The following is a 27,466-nucleotide window of genomic DNA, read 5'->3' as shown; positions in this document are numbered from 1 at the left end:
CTTCCAAACAGCTTCATTTAGAGCACTTCTTAGTAGTTTAGTCTGGAGGTGACAAAGGCATAGTTAAGTGTAACAGTCTTGTCTATATTAAGTCTCCATCACACTCATCCATGCCCTAATCTCAAACCAACCCAGGCCATTCATTTCACTGCACCAGCCAGGTCAGATGAGATGGAAGCTTGGAGTTCACTGTTGTTCACCAACTGTGGATGCTTCTGTGGACCGCGGAGAAAAATATGCAAAAGTACAGGAAAATTAACAACAGATCTAGTAGCATTGGCATTGCGGGAGAGTGGCTTATTCTGATTTGTATTGCGGTAGTGCCTAGGACAAGTGCTAATTATTTTAATAATTGTTTTAGTAGGTGGGAACAAATTAAGGCTCTGATTGTGCCAACCATCTCTGCTCAGCAAAGCTCTTCAGCATTTAAAGCAGAGATAAGTAGGCTGCTGTGACTTTAATGAACCAGCATGCTGAATTTTAGAGCGCCACTGCTAATTTAATCATCTCTCTCTTTTTTTTTTTTTTTAAATCCCACAACAGTTTCGTATATTGGGACGAAGATGGCACCAGAAGGAATTCTCTCGTGAAATGATATTTAACTTCACAACAGGTGAAGAGACTCCAGAGGTGTGTTTAGAGCTGAACTCTGATGCTAACTACACAGTGAACATTACTATAGCATCCTCTAAGGGGACCTCGGCCCTAATTACTATAGCAATTAAGACAGAGGGTAAGTATGATGCTTTGGAACCTTTATAACTCATAGAAGTAAGTCAGTGTGCAAGTCTCATTTCATTTTTTGGAGCCCGGAAGGTGGATCAGAAAACATTTTCTCTTGCTTTCACATACTTTGTACCTCTCAACCTCTTGAGGTCCAAATGTGAGATGGAAATGTTGGACGAAGACTAAAAATTAAAATGAAATGTGAATGGTCCAGGAAATTTAAAATTAAATGAGATTAAATCCATTAACAACAATCTCACTCTTTACAACCTTGTGTTTCTGATGTAAATAATTACTACTGATCATACATGGCGCTTATAAAACACCCTGTAACCAGGGGCATCAAAACACTTAGGAGATCTGTTCATTGTTTGCTAACTCCTTGCTTTGTGTTTTAATCATTCCTTTTCACCAAGAGACTGAAACAGGAAAATTTAACCTGTTGCATTAACACACCTAACTCTTGGAGAAATATTCGTGGGGAGGACAGTGCAAACCCAAAAGGCTTTAGTATTTGTAAGCTTCCAAGACTTTCTGCAGATGTGGGGCTTGTCTGTATGATACAATAGTCCACACCAGAGGAGAATAAATTATAGCACACACTAGTGTTCTGCACACTAACTAGCCCATGTGGACCCTGCTGGTGAGCACTAATAGTTCCCTATGGACTAGATCAGCACACGCTCAGGAACATTTTAGTGTGCGCAAACACAGGCCAGTTAGTGCAGGACATGCTAGTGCACACGAGAATTTATACCTCTCTGTTGTGGACTAATGCACAACATAGACAAGCCCATAAAGAAACATACCTTGTGACCCCACTTGATCTTTAGAAAAGAGAAAATAAGGTGGAAACATTTTAACCTGTCAACTATGTTACAAAGGCCATGTCTACACAGCAATAAAACCCCCAGGGCTGGCCCGGGTCAGCAGACTCAGGGTTGTGAGGGTGGAGGGTCCCAAAGCTTGGGTTCCATCTCAAGCCCGAATGTCCACACAGCAATTTTTAGACCCACTGCCCAAGCGTGTGAGCCTGAGTCAGCTGACCTGGGCCATGCCACGGGTCTTTTATCCCTGTGTAGATGTACCAAAGCTTTCTGGCCATGACCTTGTAGCTCAGAGCTTGGAACTTGTTTGCCATGTCAGCCTCCATCATATGACTATACTGATCAGAGTGCAAAAAAAGAAGTCAGGGTAAAATGTTGAATGTTTTTTGTTATTTTTAGCTGAATTTCACATCTTTCTCTCCCCATCAGCAGTCTTTTGAAGCTGCTCTGGAGAGAGCTGAAGCCTTTTAAAAATACCTGTTTGAACATCATGTTTTGTCTTGCTGCTGGAGACAGATGTCAGTGAGGACAGACTTGAGTGTTAGTGTTTTAAATTGGGTGAAAAAGGCCTTAATTTCATTAATGAAATAAAATAATCCCCAAAGGAAAGGAGTACAAGGCATCTGTCTTGAAAGGGAAGTGAGGGAATCATGGAATCTAGAAATGTAGGGCTGGAAGAGACCATGAGAGGTGATCAAATCCAGCCCACTTCACTGAGGCAGGACCAAGTAAACCTAGACCGTCCCTAACAGGTGTCTGTCCAACGTGTTCCTAAAAACCTCCGATGACGGGGATTCCACAGCCACCCTCAGTAACCTATCCAGTGCTTAACTCCCCTTATAGTTTAAAAGTTTTTTCTAATATCTAACTAAGTCTCCCTTGCTGAAGAATAAGCCCATTACTTCTTGCCCTACATTCAGTGGACATGGAGAACAATTGATCACCGTTCTTTTTATAACAGCCCTTAACATATTGGAAGACTGTTATCAGGCCCCACCCCCAGTCTTGTTTTTGGGGAGATACTTCAATGCAGTTACTGGCCTCTTCTGAATTTCTGTGCTCACAATAATGAATTTTACCAGTCATTTATGGGATCTCCTGATCAGGCTTTCACTCCCAACAGGCTGCTATGCAGAGCTATAGCCCTATCTCACCCTGAGGGAATGGGCATTCCCATAGGCCTACCCCTGTCAGCGTGTGGATGGTGGATTGGTGCCAAGTCTATGGGACGGGGTCACACCCACAAGATCCCAACCTTGCTTCTCCAACTGATTAAAAACCTTTTTAGCGGCATGGGAGGGAAGTACTTCATCCTGCAATTAGGACCAAGCACCACAGATATCACTAGCTTTGTGCTTAACTGGTATTCCCACCCATTTGATCCCAGCCCAGTCAATAGGTGCAGCCTTTGGGATGCAACAAACCAATAAACCCATTGTTATACCAATAGAATAAAAACCAGCAAAATCTTATTAAGAGGGATAAGGCAAAGATGCCACATTTAATGTAAATATACTGATAAAACAAAAGATAAAAGTAAACAACGTTGTTTGACTACTTATTTCTTACACAGAGAGAGAGAGATTCATTCACACAATCATTCATTCAAGTTCTGTATAGGTGTTATAGTTACCAGCCTAGAAGTTGCTCATGCCAATTTACTGGCCAGGTATCTTGGTCATGATGATGGAGCCGAGTCTGTGTCAGGTGCACCTGATGCTCCTGGAAGCTGGCAGCAGAACCAGAGACTCAAAGTCATCAGTCTTTAGAGTCCATTCTTATAGGAATTAATTCCTATGTTAGTCTATGGGAGCTGTTTCATCCTGCTGTTGCTGACTCAATCAGCAGATGGCACATTCCTGTCCAAAGTGGCACATTCCTGGTGGCTCCACACTGTCCAAAGTTTGTGTTTCTCATCCTTCCAGGTGATGGGGTGGATCCCAGTTTACCCTCTGGGGGTTTTCTGGTCATCCACGTGACACATTCTTCGGCCGATGGATACTACCTTTCTAGGCTGGCACCTCCCTAACCATCCATGTATATCAAGCATTCATCAGCATACATTCCATACCTTAACCATATTTTAATTTACTGTCTCCACCACTTTCAGGGTGTGTGCTAATTCATTTGAGACTCCCGGCCCTTTAATCACAGAGGGTGGGGGTCTGTCCTAGGAGCCGTTGAATGAAGTGAAAGTCACTTAACGGCTTATAGTGTTTGTTTACCTTGTATCAATTACTTCAAGAACAAAGTCAGTTAACTTGTTTTTAAGTTTTACATAGTAGTAAAGTATCTTTCACAGGATAGATATAATCAATGGTTTCTACAGACAGTAGCTTACAAGTTTTAACAGAAGAGATTTTTGTACTTGGTGAAACTGTTGGATTTTAAAGTGTGGGGGACAAATTATGAGGGGGTCACTGTCACTTGGGGGAATCACTGTTAGTACCTTCTTTTATATCCCTACACCATGTGTGATGGCCCTGAACTTTATCCTCACCGATGGAACCTTCAGCTCTTCTTCACAATTCTTCTTTGCCCTATCCATTGTGGTTGGCTGCTTAGCTTTCCTCCAAACATGGCAACGGAAGAATTCAGCCCCGATGAGCCTGATGGCAGGAATAAATGCCTGAATTCAGACCAGTTGCCTTTCACCAGATCAGTCCTGCTGCAGTGTCTGGTCAGATTTCAGTCTTCACAATGCTTACATCGAAATGCACCGTAATGACTGTGAAGCCTGTGGGCAAGAAACATGAGTTGATCATCTTTCATGCCTTCGTGCCTAGATCAGTTGAGCCATGTTTGTTCCATGATAGTCGGAGTTGAAAACCATGGGTTTTTCCAACTGCGTATTTGTATGCACAATGTTATGGGGCTGGAACCATATAGCAAGATATAAGGGTGCAGATGACATTGAACTACCTGTGAACCACATTGTTGGGGAAGAGCAAGAGAGGTGAAGGCAGACACAAGAGCCTTTAAAGCAAAACTCAATAAGGAGGGGACACAAGCTTGCTTTTGGCATTGGGCATTGGAGCAAGGATTTCCTTTCAAGCTTAACATGGATCTGAAAGTAAGCAAGCTGCCATCTTCCCAAGGCCTCAAGCTTGCTATCCAGGCATCTAGTAAGAGTAGAAGACTTAGCTGGCCAATATGGAAATATTTGATCCTGAAGTGCATAGTAAAGCCAGGTGCTGGTATTGAGTGACTCGAGTTGTGTCCACATGGAGAGGCAAGAGACACTTCACTTAAGGGGCACCGTGGGTGGTAAACTTAGAAAGTAGTAATTGGACAGGATGTGTTACCTGACACCCTATGCCAGGGGATCCCAGAATGCACTGACGTGTTTTTGAAAAACTGAGGTGCAAACGGAAACCATTAGGCAGGGGCTGAAGTCTTACAAGGGCAACAAGCAAGCGGGGAGTTGGCCCAGCAGACAGTTATCTAACTCTGCAGGATGCAAAGGAATCCATGTGGCCAAGAAGGTCCTTGACAGAGTTTATTACCCTGTTACCTTGTAAAGGGCAGCCATGATACTGGCTAGTGAGTGAAAGGCAGAGGGTGATGTTCATTCCTGAGTGCTGGGTGCACATACCCTTAATTGGCTTTTTGACCATGTAACCTTTGTCATGCTGTAGCGGGAGCAGTTCCATGATTGATAGTATGGATGATAGTCTAGCCCTCGAAAAGACCATCCTTTTATTCTCCTGGGTATTTCCCCCCCCCCTCCAATCTCAAGGGGAAAAATAATTAAATGGACACTGGGATGGGAAAAATATTCCAGAAAAACAATACATTGAATGACTCCCTGTGCAATCTAGAGTTCAAGCCATGTCTTGAGTGTTCCAAACACTGATGAAATATGTACTGAAATCTAGGCCTCCAGAAGCATCCATATACAACTGGACATCTGGGAAGAGTTAGGCCTCAAATGCCAAGGTGAAATTCCTGTTGAACAGCTACAAAAATGGGTCCCCAAAAGTCAAGGCTGCCCCAGTATAAATGTGGTGTTGTGGGTGCATGAACTCAGCTATGGGGATGCATCCTCCAGCAGAAAGACTAATCATAAGCTATTACCATGCCCACAAACCCGAAAGTTTCAAAGGCTACATGTGAAACTGAGTACGGCCATATCCTAATACCATACAGACTAAAAGGAGAAGCCAAACATCTCAAATCCCTTGGGATACAGTGGGGGCAGGCAGCAAGCTGACTTGCTGTTACTTTTAGGTGAGCAGCAGAACCATCTCATAATATTCAGGATCAGTTAGATAATACTTTTATTGTGCCTTCCATCTGAGGATCTCAAAGTGTTTTACAGACATTAACCAACTAATACAATGCCTGCGAGGTGAGCAGCATTCGTTCCAATTTCAGAGGGGGAAACTGAGACACTGAGCAAATAAATGACTCAAGTCAGTGGCAAAGCTGGGAATAGAGAATCCATGTCTACTTAGTCCTTTGTCCTTTCTCTCCCGATTATCTGTTTGGGTCTGAGAGGTACAGTATAACCTGACCTTCCCCCTGGAGCTTTTAGGGTGATGGTTTCTAGTAGGGTGGTTGGTTTGGAAAAGGAGAGAACTGACAAAATGAACAATGACTAATTCCTACTGGATTTTAGCTTTTTAGCACCATGATGTTGAGGTATGTGGCCTGCAAGTAACTCCTATGACTTTTGTAAGATGACCTCAATCCACCTAGAAAGCCTACATGTCTTCTGGTTGGGTTAAATCCATTAGCATTTCCAAGAGAACTAGAAGAATTAATTATTTAGAATAATTAGTCAGAATAGGACTCCTTCCCCTTGAAATGATCAGATCTAGCATCCCACCAGTAATACTGAACTCAGAAAAGTTTCCTGGGAGCACATTCTCTTGTGTTCTCACCTGCCCTTGGTGGACTCAGGAGTGTACTTTCAGCTGTGACAAGTGCCAGTGCCTTTCTGAAAGCCGCAGAAAACCTGCTTCTCTTCTCTGATTTAGGCAGGACTGGTACAGGGAGACCAATTGGCATAATTTCAATCTGTGGCTGAGAGCTCGTTGGTTTCCATGTCCTGCACTGATTGTGTGGCTGCCTGCTTATGGAAGTGCTCTTTGCTGCTCAACCATATACAATGCTGTAGTGAGATGAGCATTGCTGATAATATCTTTATATTTAATGAGGGATGAGCTGTTCTCTGGCGGCCGTTCATCAGTCATGGGGTCGAGGGGAAGTAGTGTTCTAAAGGCAGATACCCAATTTGTGATGCTTTGACCTCATTAAACATTTAGCTTGTCTGCTGCTCTGTTTCTAGGGGGGTTGCATTCAACCATCTTTAGCAGCATGGTCGGGGGAGGAGCCTCGTGTATTTTCCCTCCTGCACGTTTTCTCAGGTCTGGGACAGGTGGTTATACAGTGGCTTCTCTCTATCAGCAGTTGGAGACACTGTGGAATTAGATTGTTCTTTGTCCCACTCAGCTAACCTGTGTGGTGAAAGATGTAACAGAAGCTTCTGAGGTTGTAGCAGGAATGGCAGAAATACCTTGTGTGGTACTTGAATATCAAGAAATTTGTGTACAGCCACACATTGTTGCCATATTTTTAAGCTGCTTGGCTTAAGTAATCAAAAAGGAGATATAGAAGGACCTCAGAGTTATGAACACCAGAGTTACGAACTGACCAGTCAACCACACCCCTCATTTGCAACTGCAAGTTTGCAATCAGGCAGCAGCAGAAGAAAAAAAAGCAAATATAGTACAGTACTGTGTTAAGCATAAACTACTAAAAAAATGAAGAGAAAGTTTAAAAAAAAATTGACAAGGTAAGGAAACTGTTTCTGTGCTTGTTTCATTTATATTAAAATAGTTAATTCTTCTGCATAGTAAAGTTTCAAAGCTGTATTAAGTCACTGTTCAGTTGTAAACTTTTGAAAGAACAACCATAATGTTTTGTTCAGAGTTATGAACCACCTCTATTTCCGAGGTGTTCGTAACTCTGAGGTTTTACTGTAACTGACGTTGTTCCCTTAACTCACATCTGTATGCTTAAGAATTGCAACAGCGCATCTTTTTTTTCATAGTGTATGTGCTGCAATGGCTAAGGATACTGTATCGGAATTTCTTTGCCCTTGTTTGTCCAAATGGTACCCTCAGAAATCTAAGTTTTTTTGAGTGTGACTGTGAAGTAATGAATATTTAAAATACCTTACAGATAAGCTGATACTCCATGAGCTAAGTGTTTTTGAACTATTGTTTTGAGGAATGTAACCTATATGAATAGTACTGTTCTTTCAGTGGTAGGTCTTAGTTACTAAACAAAACTGTTTGTGCTTGTTGTTTTTGGATCATCAAAGCCTGAAACATTTGATGTTTAATATTTTGTTTATTCACTGAAAGGAAGAGGCTTTTTTGGAATACAAGTAGTTCGAGGAATCCCTGCCCCCAACCCCACATTTTATGAAAAATCGGGGTACAGCCAGATTTTCAAAATTGCTTATCACCCATCAGCTCTCACTTAAGCACTTACACAAGTGGCCAGGTTTTCAAGATGTGGGAATACTGGATATAGCTAGTTACTGAGCACTTTTGAAAATATGACCCACTTGTGGGTGATGAGCAGTCTTGAAAATCTGGCTCATAATGTTTGTCATCTGTATTAGTGGTGCAAAGAGTTGAGATGAGTTGAAAGCAAAATACCCAGTACCTACCGAATTGCTCCTCTGGGAAGGTATCTCCAGCCACCAATGCACTTGTATCACAGCAACAGCCAATTGGCACTTTCAGCTCTGCAGTAACACACGTTGAATTTACCACTGTCAATAGCGATTCCTTTTGGAAATACCACAAAACCCCTGGTGTAATTTGACAAGAAGCCAGGTACCCATCCTTCCCTCCTATTGGTTTGATGAGAACTGCTCCTATTGTCTGTGTCTTTTTGGCCCATACATAGCAGGGAACAGGTTTTGAAACAGAAATATTTGACTTGTGGTATATGCTGTTTCCCCAAAGCTGTTGCTTACCACTATTATTTTGATTGTAAAAGGAGAGAGCCAAGTCACCCTTCTAAAACTACGCCCTCTCCTAGACCTTAGGCAACTGAAGTTTACCTTAATTTGTGGGGAGGCTTTAAAATTCCCTTTAATACTACATTTGGGTTTTTTTAAAACCATAAGTTCATTTAAAAATATTATACCCGATTTACAATATTTGGGCACTCAGAAAGGAATGAAGTTCCACTCCCTCCTAACAACCCTGGATCCTCTAAAGTAAAAACAGACTCAGCCCTTGTCATTTGAAGCCAATCATGATCAATAATGTTACAGGAAAGTCTTTTAAATGTTTTTAGTTCTGAGGCTTCCCCCTTTCTCACTCTCTCTGCAGTAAAGGAAGCCTTCAGTAATCTGCTGATACTTAATGACACCTGCTTGAAATGGAGGCGAAGAGTAAGGAGAGCTGGTAGGAAGGAAATCTATTCAGTAAGTGATGCATATTTTGAATGTTTTATTAAAAAAAAAATCAAAATCAAGCAAACATTGGCAAACCAGAGTCTTCATACATTGTTGCTTTTCGGGTCTCCACTCTTCTTGCAGGGCATTGAGCCACAGTAACGGAAACCTAGCATGCAGCATCGTAAGAAAACTAAAAGGGCCAGTGGATCATTGTTTGAAAAAGAATACCCACACCCATGCTTTTTGTTGTTTCTTGCTCACCTCTGTTTCGTGCTTGTTGTTTGTTTCTTCCTTTCTGCTGCTCTGTTCCTCTCCAGCCTTCAGCAATTTCTCGTTCTTTACACAAATTCGAACAGGCCAATGTGCCTTGCCGTGTACTCTCAGTGATCCCCTCACCCTGCTGTGAACCCTCCACTGAGGCTGTCTGTGGTGGGCCCGAGACTGGCTGCTCTTATCTAAAGTTTCCACAGTTAGAGATTATCCAGAGTTTATTGCATCCCTCTAGCTGAGGGACAGCCTGTAAGATTTAAACAGAGCATGCAGTCTATTTTTTTCTTACTCCAATAACTGAGACTAGATAGGTGTGAAATTGTTTGTTTTGAGTTACTAACATTATGACTATTTGGCACCAGAGCACTGGAAAATATGCATGACTACAAGTGTACATATAAGCCCAGCTGTCTGTAACTTGGTCCTGAGAGGGGCTGGGCATTCTCATTTCATGTGGATATAGCATACTTGGACTTTCAGAAAGCCTTTGACAAGGTCCCTCACCAAAGGCTCTTTAGCAAACTAGGCAGGCATGAGATAAGAGGGAAGGTCCTCTCATAGATCAGTATCTGGTTAAAAGGCAGGAAACAAAGGGTAGGAATAAATGGCCAATTTTCAGAAGAGAGAGAGGTAGATAGCGGTGTCCCCCAGGGGTCTGTACTGGGACCAGTGCTGTTCAACATATTCATAAATGAGCTGGAAAAAGAGTGAAGTGGCAAAATTTGCCGACCTTACAAAATTACTCAAGATAGTTCAGTCCAAAGCAAACTGTGAAGAATTACAAAGGGATCTCGCAAAACTGGGTGACTGGGTAACAAAATCGCAGATGAAATTCAATGTTGATAAATACAAAGTAATGCCAATTGGAAAACATAATCCCAACTACACATCCAAAAAATGTGTGTTCAAATTGGCTATTACCACTCTGGAATCATTGTAGATAGTTCTCTGAAAAAATCCATTCAGTGTGCACCGGCAGTCAAAAAAGCTAACCATTTTTAGGAACCATTAGGAAAGGGATAGATAATAAAACAAAATATCATAATGCTCTGTATAAATCCATGGTATGGCCACACCTTGAATACTACATGCAGTTCTGATTGCTCCATCTAAAAAAGGATATATTAGAATTGGAAAAGGTACAGAGAAGGGCAACAAACATGATTAAGGGTATGGAACAGCTTCCGTTGAGGAGAGATTAAAAAGACTGGGACTTTTCTGCTTAGGATATGATAGAGGTCTATAAAATCTTGACTGGTGTGGAGAAAGTGAATAAGGAAGTGTTATTTACTCCTTCTCACAACACAAGAACCATGTGTCACCAAATGAAATTAACAGGCAACAGGTTTAAAACAAACAAAAGGAAGTACTTCTTCACAGAATGCACAGTCAACCTGTGGAACTTGTTTCCAGGGGATGTTGTGAAGGCACAGAGTTCAAAAGAAGATTAGATTGCTTCCTCAAGGATAGGTCAGTCAATAGCTATTAGCCAAGGTGGTCAGGGTGCAACCACGTGATCTGAGTGTCCCTAGCCTCTGATTGTCAAAAGCTGGGAGCGGACAATGGGATTGATCACTCGACAATTGCCTGTTCTGGTCATTCACTCCGAAGCACCTGGCATTGGCCACTGCCAGACGACAGGATAGTGGGCTAGATGGACCATTGGTCTAACCCAGTAAGGCTGTTCTTATGTTGACTTCAGTAGGATTTGATAGTAATGAACACCTTTCCAGATCAAGTATCAGGGGGTAGCCGTGTTAGTCTGTGTCTACAAAAACAACAAGGAATCTGGTGGCACCTTAAAGACTAACAGATCTATTTGGGCATAAGCTTTCGTGGGTAAAAACCTCACTTCTTCAGATGCATAGAGTGAAAGTTACAGATAACTTTCACTCTATGTATCTGAAGAAGTGAGGTCTTTACCCACGAAAGCTTATGCCCAAATAGATCTGTTAGTCTTTAAGGTGCCACCAGAGTCCTTGTTGTTTTTCCGGATCAAGTGATAACTGCACAGCATGCAAGTGGGTCCATTTTTGTAAATGTACTGTTTCAGCAATGAAGATACATGAGAAGGCTGCTGGTTCCTGTTAGCTGGCAAACTAGCAGTTTTGGGGCTGGGGTTTGTTTACCAAAAAAAAAAAAGGGTGGGGGGAGAGAAACGAAGTGCAAGAACTAGCTTTAGGGTAGTTTATCCACAAGCATGCTGTGTCTTCTTTCATAAAACCTGGACATGTTTTGATTATAGTAACGCTCAACAAATTTAATACAGTCCGTTTGTATGCACATGTAGATTTTCAACAAGGATACGGTAAATTACTTTTCCATAAAGTTTATGATAAATGGTTTAGTTAGAGTATCCCACAAATTGAACCCACGCGAAGTGTCAAAGCCTTCCATTTTCAGCACTGTGATTGTTTCATTACAGTTTCACATACAGGGTCGACGCTGGTATCAGAAGGAGTTCTTTCATGAAATGGCCTTTAACCTCACCGCTTACGGACAGACTCCAGAGGTGTGTCTTGATTTGCGCCCAGGCACCAATTACACTGTGAATATTTCCATGGCAGCTTTGGATCTTTCTGTGCTAGTTTCCATGACAACTCCAATTATTGGTACGTCCTGCTTTTTTTTTTTTTTTTTTTTTAACAAGATGACCGCTTAAGTGTGAGTGCTTACCCTCATTGGCAATATTGATAACTGACTTGAACTTAGTGTCTCAGTGTGGATTGTTGAAAAACTCCTGCCTTGTGCTCAAAAACTGTAATCTAATTGTTACAGATTTCATGCTGTTTCTTGTTGAGTCAGCAAATCCCAAAGCATGGGGACAATGGCTGTCATGTGTTTTTAAATGTTACTTCAGCGTCACAGGGTAACTGGAGAGGAAGGATGGGACAGTGATTGGGATTCTAGCCTGGAACTCTGGAGACCTAGTTCAATCCCCTGCTCTGCCAAAGACTTCCTGTATGACCTTGGGCAAGTCACTTAGCCTCTGTGTGCCTCACCTCACCATCTGTACAATGGGGATAATTGTACCTCACAGGGGTTGAAAGATTGTGAAGTACTCAGATACTATGGTAATGAGGGCCCTATGAGTACCATAGACTGATATCGCTACCGATGGTGATATTAAAAGGTATTCCAGCAAAAAGGCACTGTTGGCAGAGGAGCAGAAAGAGCATGTTATGCTTCGTGTTTTAATTGTAATTTGCTTCCAGAATTTTTTTTCCATAAAGAAAACTGCACTAATAAAAACCTGCAGCCTTTGAGCTCATTTTGATTCCAGTTAAACTGGTTTGAATTAGGACACTTTTGTACCGTTCCTATGCTGAAAAGCTTCTGGGTTAGATTAAAAAAAACAACAACAAAGTGAAACACTAGCTTTGGTGTTGGCAGCAGACAGATGAAACCTAGCAACTTCTTTGAATTTTGTAACTGTGTTTGGCCACTAGGTGCAGCTGTTTATCTGCTGGGTACCCAATGAAGAACTAGAGAGCTGTTTATGTGGTATTTTCCAAAGCATGAATACTTCAGTACTTTTTTAATAGTAAATCTTAGCTTTTAAGACATCATAGAAGGGGGAAAAATCTCTTCCTTGTGTGTGAAAGTTATTGTGTAGGGCACACCGTGTTCTGGATCACTTTAGTGATGAACAGCAATTATTGGATGATTTTTGCTTGAAAATTGCCTAGCTGTCATTCAAAAGTAGTGAATTGTTGTATCTGTTCATGTGTCTTTTTAGAACAAAGCATGTCCCAGAATTTGATTGATTGAGATGCTTTTGAATACCCACAGTTATAACCCACAGTTAGGCATTCCACTTTACATTGTCATCCTGCAAGAGTTCGTTACTTGTGCAGACAATCTGTACAGAATACTTCCTAGCAGGTGCTGCATGAAGTGGGGTTGATGATTCGGTACCTGGTATGTTTCTCTTTGAGCTGAGTTAGTACTGAATGAATGCACCAGCATAGTCCTGGGTGAGGTATTTGTAGAGTCCTGCATGGATACAAATTTATATCCTTGGATGCAGATATACATGTGTATCCACACAGGGCTGTAGGTATTTGGTGGAGAGGCACAAACATTTGGTCATGTCTGCTTATCAAGTAAGATCTCATTAAAAGGCCCATTTTACTTTTTTATAAGAGTAATGGGGTTTGAGTCACTTTTGATTTAGCTCCCACATTTAAATTTTACAAAATTACACAATTTAGGATTAATAAAACTTTCCATTTTATTTTTTTTTAAATTCCGAGAAAAACAGTGTTTGGTATGGATTTCAGCTTTCTCCAGCAGTGTTTGCAACCCAAATGTTGCAACATTGTGCTTGTTAATGACAGCTAGTAAGTGAAACTGACCAGTCTGTTTTGTAATCCATGGGGGGGGGGGGGAAATGCAAAAAGAAAACCAAGACAATTAATGATGAAAACTAAATTAGATTTTTAACATTCTTTCCATGTTAATAATTTTAGCTGCTGTAGTACCAGTGAAGAAGCATTTAAAGTAACTCACCTAACAATGAGCTTTTAACTTCTGTGCCATGCCTCTGAAATTATATTCTTCCTACCTAAATCCCTCCTGTGGTTTATTTAGGATATAGTATTCTTTACTGCCTGTCTTGCACTGCTGTGAGCTGCTGAATCAGGGCTGGTCTACACTACAGGGCAGGGATTGATCCAGGTTATGCAACTTCAGCTACATGAATAACGTAGCTGAAGTCGATGTACTTAGATCTACTTACTGCAGTGTGTCGACAGAAGACGCTCTCCCATCAATTTCCCTTGCACTTTTTGTTGAGGTGGAGTACCGGAGTTGACGCTAAAGCGATCGGCGGTCGATTATACTAGACACGATAAATCGACTCCCGCTGGATCGATCGCTGCCTGTCGATCCGGACGGTAGTGTAGACAAGCCCTCAGATGGCTGTACTTTGGTGGTGGTGGAGTTATCCTAATTTGTATGCCAGTTTAAGCTTGTTAAAGTGCTTTGTGGCCCTTTGGGATCAAAAGTCCTATGTAAATGTAAAATACCTCAGAAGATCTAATACTGTAAGGAAGCTGAAAGACTGAAACAAATGTTTTTCTGTAGATGTACTGTAACTGGCCTAACCTTTGTTATCGGGTGATGTAGCTGCTTGAAGTTTCATGCTGATTTCTTTGGGGGAAGAGTAAGGAGGTATGGCCCTCAATTTACCCACAGTTAACAAATGTTCCTGGTGTGAGTCATGGATTTACATTTCAGAACATAGGATCACATCTTCAGCTGGTGTAAATTCCCATACCTCATTAACTTCAATAGAGCTACTGCAGTTGAGGCCCAGGCCCATAGATTCTGTAATGCTAGAGGCCCTCTTATAGGTCATTCCATGGTGACCATATTCCTCTATGGAGGAAATTAATAAGGTTAGAGAGCGTATTTAGTGTGAACCTATGCCGTATAGTCACATGTTAGTGAAAGGTTGCTTTGTGCTTAGACAGAAAAAAGAGAGAGAATCTACAGCGTTCATAAATGTCTGTCAGGAAACCTACCTTTGCTTCAGATATCCTGAATGAGATGATTCATTATGCCCATGATGGAATGTGTGTCTACACAAAAAATGGAATTCAGCAGCTTGCTACTTTCCTTACTGTAGGCAGCCTGGCAAGCAGATTCCTTTTAAAATAAGTCTGTGACCAGCATGTTGTTGTTCTCATCTCCTGGCCAGTAAAGATTCTCTATTGAGTGCTTCATAGAGCACTGAAATTCTGTTCCTTTCATATTCCCAGCAATATCCTTCTTAGGCTGCCTTTTCTGCCCTCCCGGCTTGCATAAGAGTTTTTATCATGTGCTCACGTGAGATGGGAGCTCGAGTCATGAAAAATGGTTGGGCAATCATTGCCCAATCGCTATTAAAAAACTGGTGATGTGAGCTTTCTGTGTTTGTGTCTGTTTCTCCTGGCCCCCTTCCTCGCATCCCCCTAAAAAAAAAAAAAAAGGCTGTTAAGGTTGTACTGTCTCTGATTCATTATTTCTCTGTCTGGGTTACTGATTGTTGTAGTCCCAAGTGTGCTCTTCCCTTTTATAGATTATTTGTGAAGAAGATATCCTAGGTAAAGCATTGTCGCTGACTATTTCTGAATTTAAGAAATGTCTTTTTTTATAAACACTCACTGCTGTGACAGGTTGGATTACAGAAACCCCCTTGGGAGCTGTCACCTGATGTGCAAAAGACTACCTCTGCTCCTGTTTTCCCTGCCAGCTCAGGACTCCAGAACCCTGTCTTGCTGAGCCAGACACTCCCGTCTGCTGCAACACAGACCCAGGGTCTGTTTTTGAAGTTTTTCTGTTGTAAGATAGCCACCCGCAGGTGTGTCATTGAATGGCCAGACAGGTTAAAGTGTTCTCCCACTGGTTTTTGAGTATTATGATTCCTGATGTCAGATTTGTGTCCATTAATTCTTTTGCGTAGAGACTGTCCGGTTTGGCCAATGTACATGGCAGAGGGGCATTGCTGGCACATGATGGCATATATCACATTGGTAGATGTGCAGGTGAACGAGCCCCTGATGGTATGGCTGATGTGATTAGGTCCTATGATGATGTCACTTTAATAGATATGTGGACAGAGTTGGCATCGGGCTTTGTTACAAGGATAGGTTCCTGGGTCAGTGTTTTTGTTCAGTGATGTGTGGTTGCTGGTGAGTATTTGCTTTAGGTTGGGGGGTTGTCTGTAAGCGAGGACAGGTCTGTCTCCCAAGACACCTTCAGCCCCCAACTAAAACCTCTCCAGCGCATCATCAGAGATCTACAACCTATCCTGAAAGATGATCCTTTACTCTCCTTTACTCTCACAGATCTTGGGAGACAGACTTGTCCTTTTGTCAGGATCCTGAACTCGACCATCTCATAGTCTTGCTGCCCAGTTTGCCACCCACTTCTATTTCTACCCCTATCAATTCTTCCATGTTTGTGAGCAGCAGGTCAAGAGGAGCACAGCTCCTGGTAGGTTCCTCCAGCACTTGCCCCAGGAAATTGTCCCCAACACTCTCCAAAAAGTTTCTGGATTGTCTGTGCACGGCAGTATTGCGTCTTATGGGAACAGTGTTGGTGGGAGTTCGTGCTGAGTGAATAGATGCCTCCTTCTGATGAAGAGGGTGCAGACTGCCCTGTAAAAACATTATTAATCTGAACATACAACAGTTTCCTGCCATCTAGAAAAGTACATTTTAAAATGCGGATGCAATAAAACATCTGTGTCTGTGAGCCTTTTGAAAAAGCATAAGGAAGGGAGAGAAGATACTTGGAAATCAGTATATTTTGTAACGTTCTCCATGCCAGACTGATTAAAAGATGTTCTGTACCTGCAGAAGAGCTACACTTAAAAGTCATGGCCAAAATTTTCAAAAACACTTAGTGATTTTGAGTGTGTCCATTTTTGGATGCTCAACTTGATACACCCTCAAAGAGACCTGATTTTCAGGTGCACTTCTTGAAAATCAAGCCTCACTAGTCTCAAATTTGGCAACCAATATCACTAGTTACTTTTTGAAATCTCGGCGCATGATCTCGCTTAATGTTGTTTATTTTTCTAATGTGCCACAGCTGTACAGGTATGTAAAGAATTAACATGGTCCCTGTCCTACAGAGCTTACAGAGTAAGTACTGTGCAAATAATAAAAAAAGAAGGCAAATGCACTTTGGAACAGAAGCTTAAGAGCTACAGTATGTTTCTTGAAACAACAATAGCACAGGGATGGTGAAATGAGGAGGAGGTTGCCCTTGAAATATTAGTGGAATGCTATGCAAAACAAGTGTGTTTGAGAAGAGATTTGAGAGACAGAGATGGGGAACATTTGGAGACAGTAATTAAGAAGGCAATCCCAACATACAGTAGGAGGAGTGTGAAAGAAGGTGTGAAAATGAATGTGTTCGTTGTTTGTTCCACCCCCATTGTGCTGCAGCCATCACATTATCTCCCAGGCTTTGTGCTGTATAACCTTCAGTTATAATTGTTTTTTAAAATTGTTTTTCTCGGATAACATTTCTTTTCTTGTAACATCCTAAGCACGTCTTTATAAATACATCTTTCTTGTAAAGTTGTGGTAAACAGCAGGCATAACAACAGAGAGCAGCCAGTGTTAATTTTTAAGGAGCACCATCAAGGTTTTTAGACCTGAAAGCCAGACCTTCTGGCTGTATTTTGACTTGCAGGCTCCATGTCTGCTCCATTGTTTTGGCTTCAGAGAGTAGGATTTTTGCATAATTGAGTACCCTATCTGTTCATTAAAGAGGAACAAGCAGGCAGAGTGCAGGGATAATATGACATGTATGTGTGCTTCTGTCATCATGAAGAAACCCAGCACCTCTGGCTGGTAGGTCACCCAAGAACAGTGGTGAGATGTTAGTCCACCTGCAGCTCTTGTTTGGGGGAAGGAAATGATAGATTCTTCAGAAAGACCAATTTAAAAGAGGAAATTTTAACCCTTAGGCCACTAGCTAACCACCAGTTGTTTAACACTTTGGAGACTGGCCAATTTCCTAAGGTTTGGAATGAGCCGCTCTGTGTTGGAACACAATGCTTGTTAGGAAGATCCCTGGTCACAGGGAAGTGGGGTTATTGTGTCTGAGTTACTAAAGGGGAACATTGAACTTCCCCTCCAATGAAAACATGCATATTGGGTTCTGTAACCTCTTCCAATGTTTTCTCCCCCACACGTAACCTCTTTAAAAAAAAGAAAAATAGAAAATTGCAGTGAGTCAGGGTATGTTCCTACGTTACATTCTGCTTATTGTTACTTGCTACAGGTATTTGTATATACCAGTTACAGGGTTTGGATAAAGATATTGCAGGAGCTTTTGAGTCCTTAGACCTCTCAGATGCCTCTCTGGCACACAAATATAGTGACCCCTCACTCTTCTTCTTAAAAATTATTTACATCAGAAATGAATAATCATGAAACTCAAGGTCTAAAAAGAGGTATTTGCCCTAAAGGAATGAATTCCACAGCATTATGTTTCCTCCATGAATAGTTTTGTGGTGCCCCTTTCATTCTAGGGTTTTCTCACACATTGCATCCCAAATGGAATTCCGTAACCTTAGGGGGAAAGAAAACAGCTTACCATTGTTCTGCTCATGTGCAAGTAGGAATAGAGTCAGGCTAACTCACCCAACTGCCCTCATGGTTGGGGGATCTTTAATTTATTTTTCTTTTTTCAAATGTTAAAAATTTCTGCCTTCCACTGAGGGAGGAAGGGACTGTAGGAAACATGTGGATTTACTGTGGATATTCCCTGCTATTTGTGCTATATGACAGACCTCCCAGGGGGTGATGAGTTACAACGTATACCTCTTATAAAACAAAAATTACAGAGAAATAATTTTCTGTTTCAGTGAAGCAGGCAGGGGGATTGATGACAACCAGTAATATAAATATGTGTTTTTATGTGACAGGAATTTAGTCTCCAATCCTGCAAACATTTATGTGTGATGTATTTAACTTTAAATATGTGAGTAGTCCTATTGAAGCTCCTGGGACTGCTTGAATGAATAAAATTTAAGCACATGCATAACTGTTGACAGGATCGGTGCCATAAACTAGCCCAGTGCTATTGTCTATGAGAGGTTGTGTGTGAAATCCTTCCTCCGTGTATAAACTTAATCTCCTTTCAGTGTGTTGTGGGTTTCTACAGGTCTCTGTTTTGGCCCCTTCCATTTCTCTTTCTGCATCCTGTCTCTGGGCAGTCGCATTGACAAATACGACTCCAGCTGTCATCGTTATGCTGATAACTTGCAGATTTACTTCTGCACGCCTGACCTGTCTCCTCCTGGCCAAACCAAAATCTCAGTTTAGTTTTCTGACATCTTCCCATAGACCAACCTTCATCTTAAATGCAACCTGGCCAAAACAGAACTCCTAATCATTCCCCCCAGTCTTCCAGGATACCACCACCCTCCTCCCTTTTGGCCAGGCCCAAAGCCTGGGCATTTTCTTTGACTTGGCCCTTTCTAGATCTCCACATCCAGGCCACATCTAAATCTTCGCATTTCTTCCTGCATAACATCTCTTAAGATATGGCCTTTCCTCTCTGTCTGCACAACTAAAACTCTCATCCAGGCCCTTATCTTTCATGTCTCAACTGCTCCAATGGTCTCCTCTCTGGCCTTGACAAATTCCATCTTGCTTCAAATTCTGCTGCCAGGAGCATTTTCCTGACTTGTGACATTGATCCCATCTCTTCCCTCTTTGCACCTCTCCACCAGCTGCACCTTCTTGTCTGCATCAGACACGAACTACTTGTCTTCACTTTTAAGGCCTCCACAGTCTAACCCCGCCTTACCGAGCATTTCGCACATGGGACCCCTGCATTTGTTCTGCAAATGATTTCCAGTCTTGATTGCCAATTTTAAAATAATTTGCAACAAACCACTTTGTTTTTCCCCCCTCACTCATGGGAGAAGCTCTCCATAAACATTTGCAAAGCCACCTTGTTGTTCTCCTTCAAATCCCTATTTAAACTCTTCTCTGTCATGATGCCTACAAATAAATGGTTAGGCAGCTAGGCTCTGAGACCACTGCTTTTCATGCTGACCAGTAATGTCTCATTAGTTACTTGTGCTCCCTCATCTGTCTCTCTCTCTAACCACCTTTTCTCTCTTGTCTCACGTGTATAGACTGTAAGCTCTTTGGGTCTCTGTGATAGGTATTGTACAAACATAACAATGGAGTCCTAGCCTCTGGTCTCTACTACAATACAAATAAGTAATAACAATAAAGTGGAACCAGCCAGTTTAATTTTCACTGATGCAACTGAGTGAAATGCAAAAAGGAAGCAAACAGAATATAGTTAATGACACCACTCCCCCCCCCCCCAAAATTAACATTCCATGAGGTGGTGTTAAAAACACAGAAAAGGGCCCTCTCCCATTATATTGTTATTAAAAATCAATATATTTGTCTTAAGTGACCTTTTTAAGTTCATTTTTTCTCTCTTCTAGTGGGCTTTTTTGGTCATCTCCTCAGAAGATTCTGTGATAGTGGTTTTCTTCAGGTTAAAAATTCTTTGCCTTTCAGCATAACATACATGTTGTTTCATATGTTGTACTTATAGTCTCTCCTCATAACCAGTGCTATTTAATCAGTACTGCTACATAACCCTCACTTATACCATTAGTACTTATTCCATTTCTTTATTTTAAATGTGAAAATATAATAAGATTTTTTTAATCAAAATCCCCAAACAACCATAAAATCCTTAAAACAATGTGTTTGCAAGAATGTCAGTTATGCAAATGGCATTATTTCAGCAGAGAATTGTTTTCAGTTATAGCGGGGCCTGAACGAGAACCCTTGATTTGACTTCCCTGAACTTGAGGAAAGATACCATCTGGATGCAAACCTTGTGGCTCAGTTGCATCACTATTTTTAAAGCATTATCAGCAGCAGAGAATGGCATCTAGAAAAGCAGAGAAACCCAAACAGGGCTGCTCTAGTGCAAATGAAGGATTTCTAAAAGGGTGGTAAGCCAAATGATTAACTAGCCATAAGCATATGTTCATTTTAAATAGAGACATATTTAAAATGAGCCACAAAGAAAATACTATCCTTTTAAATGGAGTCATTCTGACTGTAGTATGTATAGTAAAGTAAATTTCAGTGCTGTCCTAGGCATATAGTATTGGTGGAGTGCAGAAGCTCAGCTAATCAGAAAGACCTTAAAGATTCCTGCTATCAAGATTTGATAGTATAATGAAAGTGACACTGTTCATCACATGTGTAGTGATTAGTCTGTGCAGTCCTAAGGCTTCCGTTGTAAACTGCGACTGTAAAAAGTCAGAGGCCTCTGAGATTTAAAACAGGGACAAGTAAATTAGGAATCTTAATGTTTCTCACAGGAATGGCCTGATTTTTTAAAAACATCTGCTTGATAACAAACAAGTGAGTTGCATCAATATCATCCAAGAGCTAGCAAGTTTGAGCTGGGGTTGTGTTGCTCAAATGGTATGGACGGCAACGCTGGCTTTAGTTTTTTCCATGGCCGAGTTCTACGCACCGGTTTGGGGAAGAATCTCGCACACAGACCTGATCAACATCCAATTAAATGTGGCTCTGAGACTTGTAAGTGGCACCCTGAAGACCATGCCACTGCCTTAGATTCCAGTCCTCGCAAAGTCCTTTCTCCAACCATCTGGTGAGAGATGGCTATGTTGCACGAGTACAAGAAAGTTCTTGCTCATCCAAAGTTCTTTGTTCATCCACCTCACGCTTGCCTTAAGTCCCCCTGGCCATTCTGGGTGGTTGGAGAAGCTCTTCTGTCATCCAGCTTCAACTCAGAAAACCCCTGGCAGATGCAATGGGCTGGCTCTGACATAAACAACAAGCATCTTGTACATGATAGCACTGTCAAACGACCTGGTTTCTTGCTCTGCCAAAGACAGTGGATGACCATCAACCATATTAGGACATTACACAGAAGATGTGTACACCTGATGCACAAATGGAGAATCAAGGATTTGCCGCAGTGCGAATGCAGAGTCTTCCAAACCATTGAACGTGATGTGAACAAGTGCCCCATCTTGTCATTTCCAGGAGGTATAGCCTCAATATCTGTGCTGTTTTCCTATTTCACTTGCAATGCTATTACATGTGCTTTCTGCTGTGTTTTGGCTTCCAGCTAACACTGTGACCCAGCTCAAATATTCATGCCATAAAAATGAAACTCATGGTGAATTGCCAAATTCCTGGCCTACCAGCACTGATTCTGAGAGGGGTATTTGGAGCGGGGTTTGGTTGAAGATAGGGGTGAATACTGGCACTTTTAGGTTTGTGTCACTGTGAAGTTTGAAAGATGCTGCTTCAAGCTGGTGGCCTGTAATCCTAATAGAATGATTTTATAGTAATTTACCTGAAGACCAAGAGGGGTAGATGTTAATGGCAAGCCACTGAATTTGGGGCTGCAGCTTTTCACTCTTGATCAGGAATTTTCCCACACAATGGCTGCCCTGCATTAGGTGCTGCCATTGTTTCTGACTTCATGGAGGTGGTCTGAAGGCTTTATTTTTCCCCCGGGGATTGTTAAATTTTGATGTTCTGCAGGCCTGGTAGTTGACTGATTTTTGGCACACATTAACGTTCTGGCAACATGCATTTTTCTTAATGTCAAATACTGCACATGGAAGAACTTCCTCATAAAGTCCTCCTGTTTCCTGGGGTGAGAATTAAACCAATTTTAAAATTTGGGATTGTTGCTGCTTTACGTCTTATCAGGGCAGTCTGGAGAGACTTAGATGTGCTTAAAGTTTTAACAGCTTGTATTTCTGACCAGTTACCCAATGTGGCAAAGATTCCAAACTTTAAAGGGACTTGTTGCTTGCTAGGCCTGGGTAGTTACTGGTTAGTGCCCTAAAGCTGTTTTCCTCTTTACACTGCCTGTCTGAAATTCAATACAAAGCTCAGATCGGTTAGACATTTTAGGCCTTGTGCACTTTGGCGAGGATTAAAAAAAAAAAAAATCCTGAATTAAAGCTTCTCTTGACTGTGCTGGATGTCAAAGGAAGGGAGGGTATAAAATAGGAATCAAAGAAAGCTACTGCAACAGAATTTATTTTCCTACCTTTGAGTTCTCCAGTTGAGGGGGCTCTTGAAAGTTCAGGGAAGTACTTGCTGAAAGTCTCCGATGACAGCTTAAAATATTTGACTTAGGTATTCGAGGTCTACAAGAAGTAAGGTTCAAATCTCGTATATTTGTTTTCTCAGGTTGAGTCTGCTGATATGCAGTTCAATCAAAATAAAAATCATCTCCAATATTTGTTAACCAAAAATGTTGTCTGTACATTTTAAAGTATTTTGTATTCAGATTTGAATCTAAAGCACAGCTCTAGCTTTTAGGGTTAGCATTTTGGTTACTGTGCTGTGTGAGAAAAAGCTTACTGCCCTCAGACTTGGATTATTCCTCAAACTTTTCTAAAGTACTGATTCTGTTTGCTTTTTAGATCCTCCATTCCCAGAAATAGAGTTTGTTACCGTACAAGGTCCTGCACCAGCACTCAGCCTACGAAAAGCAGAAGATAGAAATGGACCTATCAGGTCTGTGGGTTTTTTGTTTTTTTTACATGCTCCCGACTCTCTCAAAATATATTTTTTAAGTACTGATCATTTAGATGTTTGTATATTTTAGACTGTCTTCAATTAGATAATTTTATTAGCAATGGGACCAAACCAGAAAGTTTGAAGCCAGGTCCCATCTTCACTGTAATTTGTGATTGTTCAGATCTGGAGTTTTGCTTCAGGTTAACTTCTCCTTTTTGGACCACAATTCTGTCCTCAATTACTCTGAATTTATGCTGGTGTAACTCCATTGGCTCAGTGGAGCTACACTAGATATTCATAGGTGTAACTAAGAGCAGTTTATAATTGCTGTGTGTAAACCACATTATACAGCTTGCAGGAAATTCTCTAGTAGCCAATAAGAAATTAAGAAAGAAGGTCTATTCTTCAAATCCTGGTAAACAGCAACACCATATTAATTTACTGGTACCAAAATGATAAATACTCTTTGGAGTAGGGAGTTTTAACTCTGCTGACGTATGTTGGTAAGTGCCTGGGAAATGAGAGAAACGAGTTACTGTAACTCACGTTATAGTAAGGCAGGAAATGTTTGGAAGTGAAAACATAGTGCAGGAGCCAAAGGACAGTATAACAACAGAACAGTGCATGTACTCTGAGAGTTGCTCTTTTTTGTGGGAGGACATCACACTCTGAACTTTTAGTGAACGCGAGGGACAAGTTTCTAATTAAAGTCTAATAGATGGGAGCTCTCGTCACCTTCTTGATACTGGAAAGAGCATCTTTCTGGGAAATCAGGAACAAATAGGTTTTAATAGGTTGATAATGTCTTTCAGCTCCGCTTTGGCTACAAGGAGAAAGTTGTGTGTTTGGATGAATTGAGCAAACAGCCAGTTTGTAGTGATTCATAGTTGGCAATTCTCATACGAAAATACTAAATAAGCATGCCCAATCACGTTAAATCTGTGTGTGCAATTTGGAAAATTAGCCTTATGATAGGCATATATAGTCTGTTTTATACAGAGGGCAATAAATAGCACGAATATTAAAGGGAAATATTTCATCCACACATGGAAAGAGTTCACCCGGGATGTTAGTGATTTGAAAACTATTAAACAAAGGGCCAAAATATTTGAAAGACTAAATGCAAATACGATTTCTCTCTGGTGTTTAATGCATGGAAATGAATGCTGATGGCTGCTTTTCTGTTTCATTCTAGTTTTTATCAAGTGATTGTGCTTCCCTTGGCCTTGCAAAGCACATTTACTTGTGATTCCCTGGCTGCTGTGACTTTCTTTAGCAATGCCACTGATGCTGAGGGGTATGTGGCAGCTGAATTCCTCGCCGAGGATGTTGCTGACAACATGCTGATCTCTCTTGGAGACAGACATTACTATGGGGCATTCTATAATGCTCCCTTAAAGCAGGGGAAAGATTACTGTGTGGTACTGAGAATTATAAGCCAATGGAATAAGGTAATGGGTATTTTAAATAAACTTTTCTCTGAGTCTTTGTTGAATGAAAGAAGTTTTAATTGGAAAACCAGGGGAAACTTTTAGCTTTTTGTTCTGTTTTGATGATGTTGTCAGGGACAAGAAGTTGATGATATAAAACCCTGAAGTAGCCATTTTAATTGCTTGCAGATCTCTTCACCATTGTAATGCAGAAGTGATTCTGAATGCTGAAATATAAACAAAGGAAAGGATTAGGGATTTAGTGCCAACTTCTGCCTTCAGGGATGGGTGCACAAATCCCACTGATTCATAGGTAATTACAGGTGCCTATAATTTACAGAGGCCATAATTTAGCCTTAGGGAGTGTTAGTATCTAAAAGTCACTCAACAGTAACATACGATTCTTTCTTTTGAGTCAAGTGCTTTTACTCTAAGGTATTCTGTTCTTCCAAGTGACGCTACAAGATGACCAGACTTTCTTTAATGGAGTTTTTTGTTTTACTTGCATTTTAGCCTTATAAATAACAGGGAATGTCAACTCTGGGCACCCCTGGTTTTGCGGGAAGACTTATTGGGAGAGCGTATATTGACACTCATACCTTTATTGAAGGGGCAGGGTTGTTGAATTTTCAACATTTGAGGAGAAGGAAGCCTTTTTAGTCATTGACGTTAAATAGGGCTGTGTAACGGCATGAGACTTACCCCTGCGGCACCTCCTGCTGGTGTCCTGGGAATTAGCTCTTTTTCCAGCCTTGGAGCGCTCTCTGCAGGCCGACGTCTCGCTGCCGCTGGGCCCCCGTGTCCCTCCCGGACCTCAGTGCCCCGTTATCTGGGGTGCTGCCCCCTGGCAGTAACCCCTCACTCTCAGGGTCTCCCCTCCCCAGGGACCCCAACCCCCTAATCCCACCTTGCCTCAGCCAGTGGCTACTGCCAGTCAGCAATGAGCCCCTGCTCCCTGGGGCGGACTGCAGGGTAAGAGCCAGTCATCACAGGCAAGGGGGTAGGACCTGCTGTCTTCCTCTACCACCCAGTCCCTCAGGGGTGGGCCTAGGACCAGACCCTGCAGCCTGGGGAGTCACCAGCCTGGAGCGCCCCTGCTCCTCTGGCCTTTCCCCAGCCCTGTTTCACTCCCCGTACCTTTACTACCGACAGCCAGGCCCTGCTCCCTCCAAGACTGGAGAGAGAGAGAGACTCTAGCTCCACGCTAGCAGCCCTTTTATAAGGACCTGCTGTGCTCTGTTTGGGGCGTGGCCCCAGCAGTGCCTGCTTTCCCAAGCAGCCTGGGCTTTTCCTTACAGCCCCAGGCCTCTCCCAGGGCTGGCCTTAACCCTGCCCGGGCCGGAGCAGGTAACCACCCCGCTACAGGCTGTCAAGTGATTTAAAAAAATTAATCACGAGATTTAAAAAATTAATTGCAATTAATTGCAGTTTTAATCGCAGTGTTAAACAATAATAAAATACCAATTGACATTTATTATAAATATTTTGGATGTTTTTTCTACATTTTCAAATATATTTATTTCAATTACAACACAGAATACAAAGAGTACAGCGCTCACTTTATATTAAATAGTTATTAGCAAACACCAGACCAAAGAATTTTAAATAATGTGACTAAATTCCTAAATTGCTCAACTTTCACATTATTGTTCTTGTGAAGTCATCATTTCCGCATCATACATCTGGGCTACACTAGACAAATTACTCGTTCCTGACAACGGATGTCCGCAATGGTTAATTTTTCTAGTGTAGACCAGGCCATAGAGTATTCCGGGTAATACAGGACCTGAAATTTCAAAAAACCAGAACTTTCATGTCTTCTTTATACATCATAAAGTAACCAAAAAGGGCACAATCCCATTCTTTTCCTTTTGCAGGTCACCTTTAAATATTCTCCTACAGTTTTGGAAACCCACGCCCCATAGCATTGTACATGAGAACCAGAAAATGAAAAGGGCTTTTAATAAAATTGCAACCTATGCACCAGTCCAAGCTGACTGAAATGTGAAAGACTGAGGGAAATGTGAGGGACATCCACTTACGCTAGCCAAATGTCATGCCGCCTGATCCTCTCCAACAGGGAATGCTTGGAGAGCATCAGGGAAGAAGCTAGGAAAGCAGAGATAATGGAAGAGTATCATTTTTCCTAATGATAAATTTGGCAGGTGACAAGTGGGAATTCTGGAGAGAGATGGGGCTTGGGAGATAGTGTCAGGCAATCGGTAGCTTTCATGAAAACCTCCATTAAGCAGAACAAATTGCCCATCTCTGGATGTGTCCTTCTCAGTGAGAGAGTGGTGTTATTTAATTAGCTCCAACCCATCTGGTGCCTGTTTCAGTCTCCACTGATTGCTTTATGGATTCCATACCTCTCAACCTGCCAAGGCCCAAAATGAAAGACACTGAAAAAATAATAGTGCTTGGAGCTTAAAATGATGTGGGATTCATTACTTTAGCATAAATAAAACCTTCTACAACTCCCGTTTCATCATTCAGCATTTGTGGAGTGAATATGTAATAAAAGCAGCAGTAAGTCTGCGAGGGATGGAGGTAAATTTGGTATTCCAGTGAGAGGATTTTGTAGTGTTTAGTACAGGCATTGAAACGTTTAGGGATAGAAAGTTGAAATTTGGAATATAAGGAACCCCAATTGAGGGGAAAATGCCTTTAACTGTTCTGACAACTGGTCTTGAAAAATTCATGTTGCGCACACATGTGCAG

The 27,466-nt window shown here is 41.6% G+C and overlaps 1 protein-coding gene and 1 long non-coding RNA gene across 2 annotated transcripts in view; one reads left to right on the top strand and one right to left on the bottom strand.

Annotated features, from left to right (window-relative positions):
* Positions 1-27,466, top strand: part of SUSD1 (sushi domain containing 1) — a 92,425-nt gene that overhangs the window by 54,293 nt on the left and 10,666 nt on the right. The window contains exons 14-18 of the mRNA XM_034774362.1: positions 544-733; positions 8,912-9,006; positions 11,675-11,861; positions 23,219-23,312; positions 24,511-24,766. Of these exons, the coding sequence (XP_034630253.1) occupies positions 544-733; positions 8,912-9,006; positions 11,675-11,861; positions 23,219-23,312; positions 24,511-24,766 (822 nt within the window). The remainder of the gene's footprint in view (positions 1-543; positions 734-8,911; positions 9,007-11,674; positions 11,862-23,218; positions 23,313-24,510; positions 24,767-27,466) is intronic.
* On the bottom strand, positions 3,954-9,388 carry LOC117879284. The gene is made up of 3 exons (XR_004646221.1): positions 9,241-9,388; positions 8,239-8,316; positions 3,954-4,290 (listed from the first exon to the last, which is right to left on the bottom strand). It is a non-coding gene; the product is annotated as an uncharacterized LOC117879284 (long non-coding RNA).

This window comes from Trachemys scripta, chromosome 6 (genome assembly GCF_013100865.1).
Source record: "Trachemys scripta elegans isolate TJP31775 chromosome 6, CAS_Tse_1.0, whole genome shotgun sequence".
Lineage (NCBI taxonomy): Eukaryota > Metazoa > Chordata > Testudines > Emydidae > Trachemys > Trachemys scripta.
This window is presented reverse-complemented; position numbering and strand designations above follow the sequence as displayed.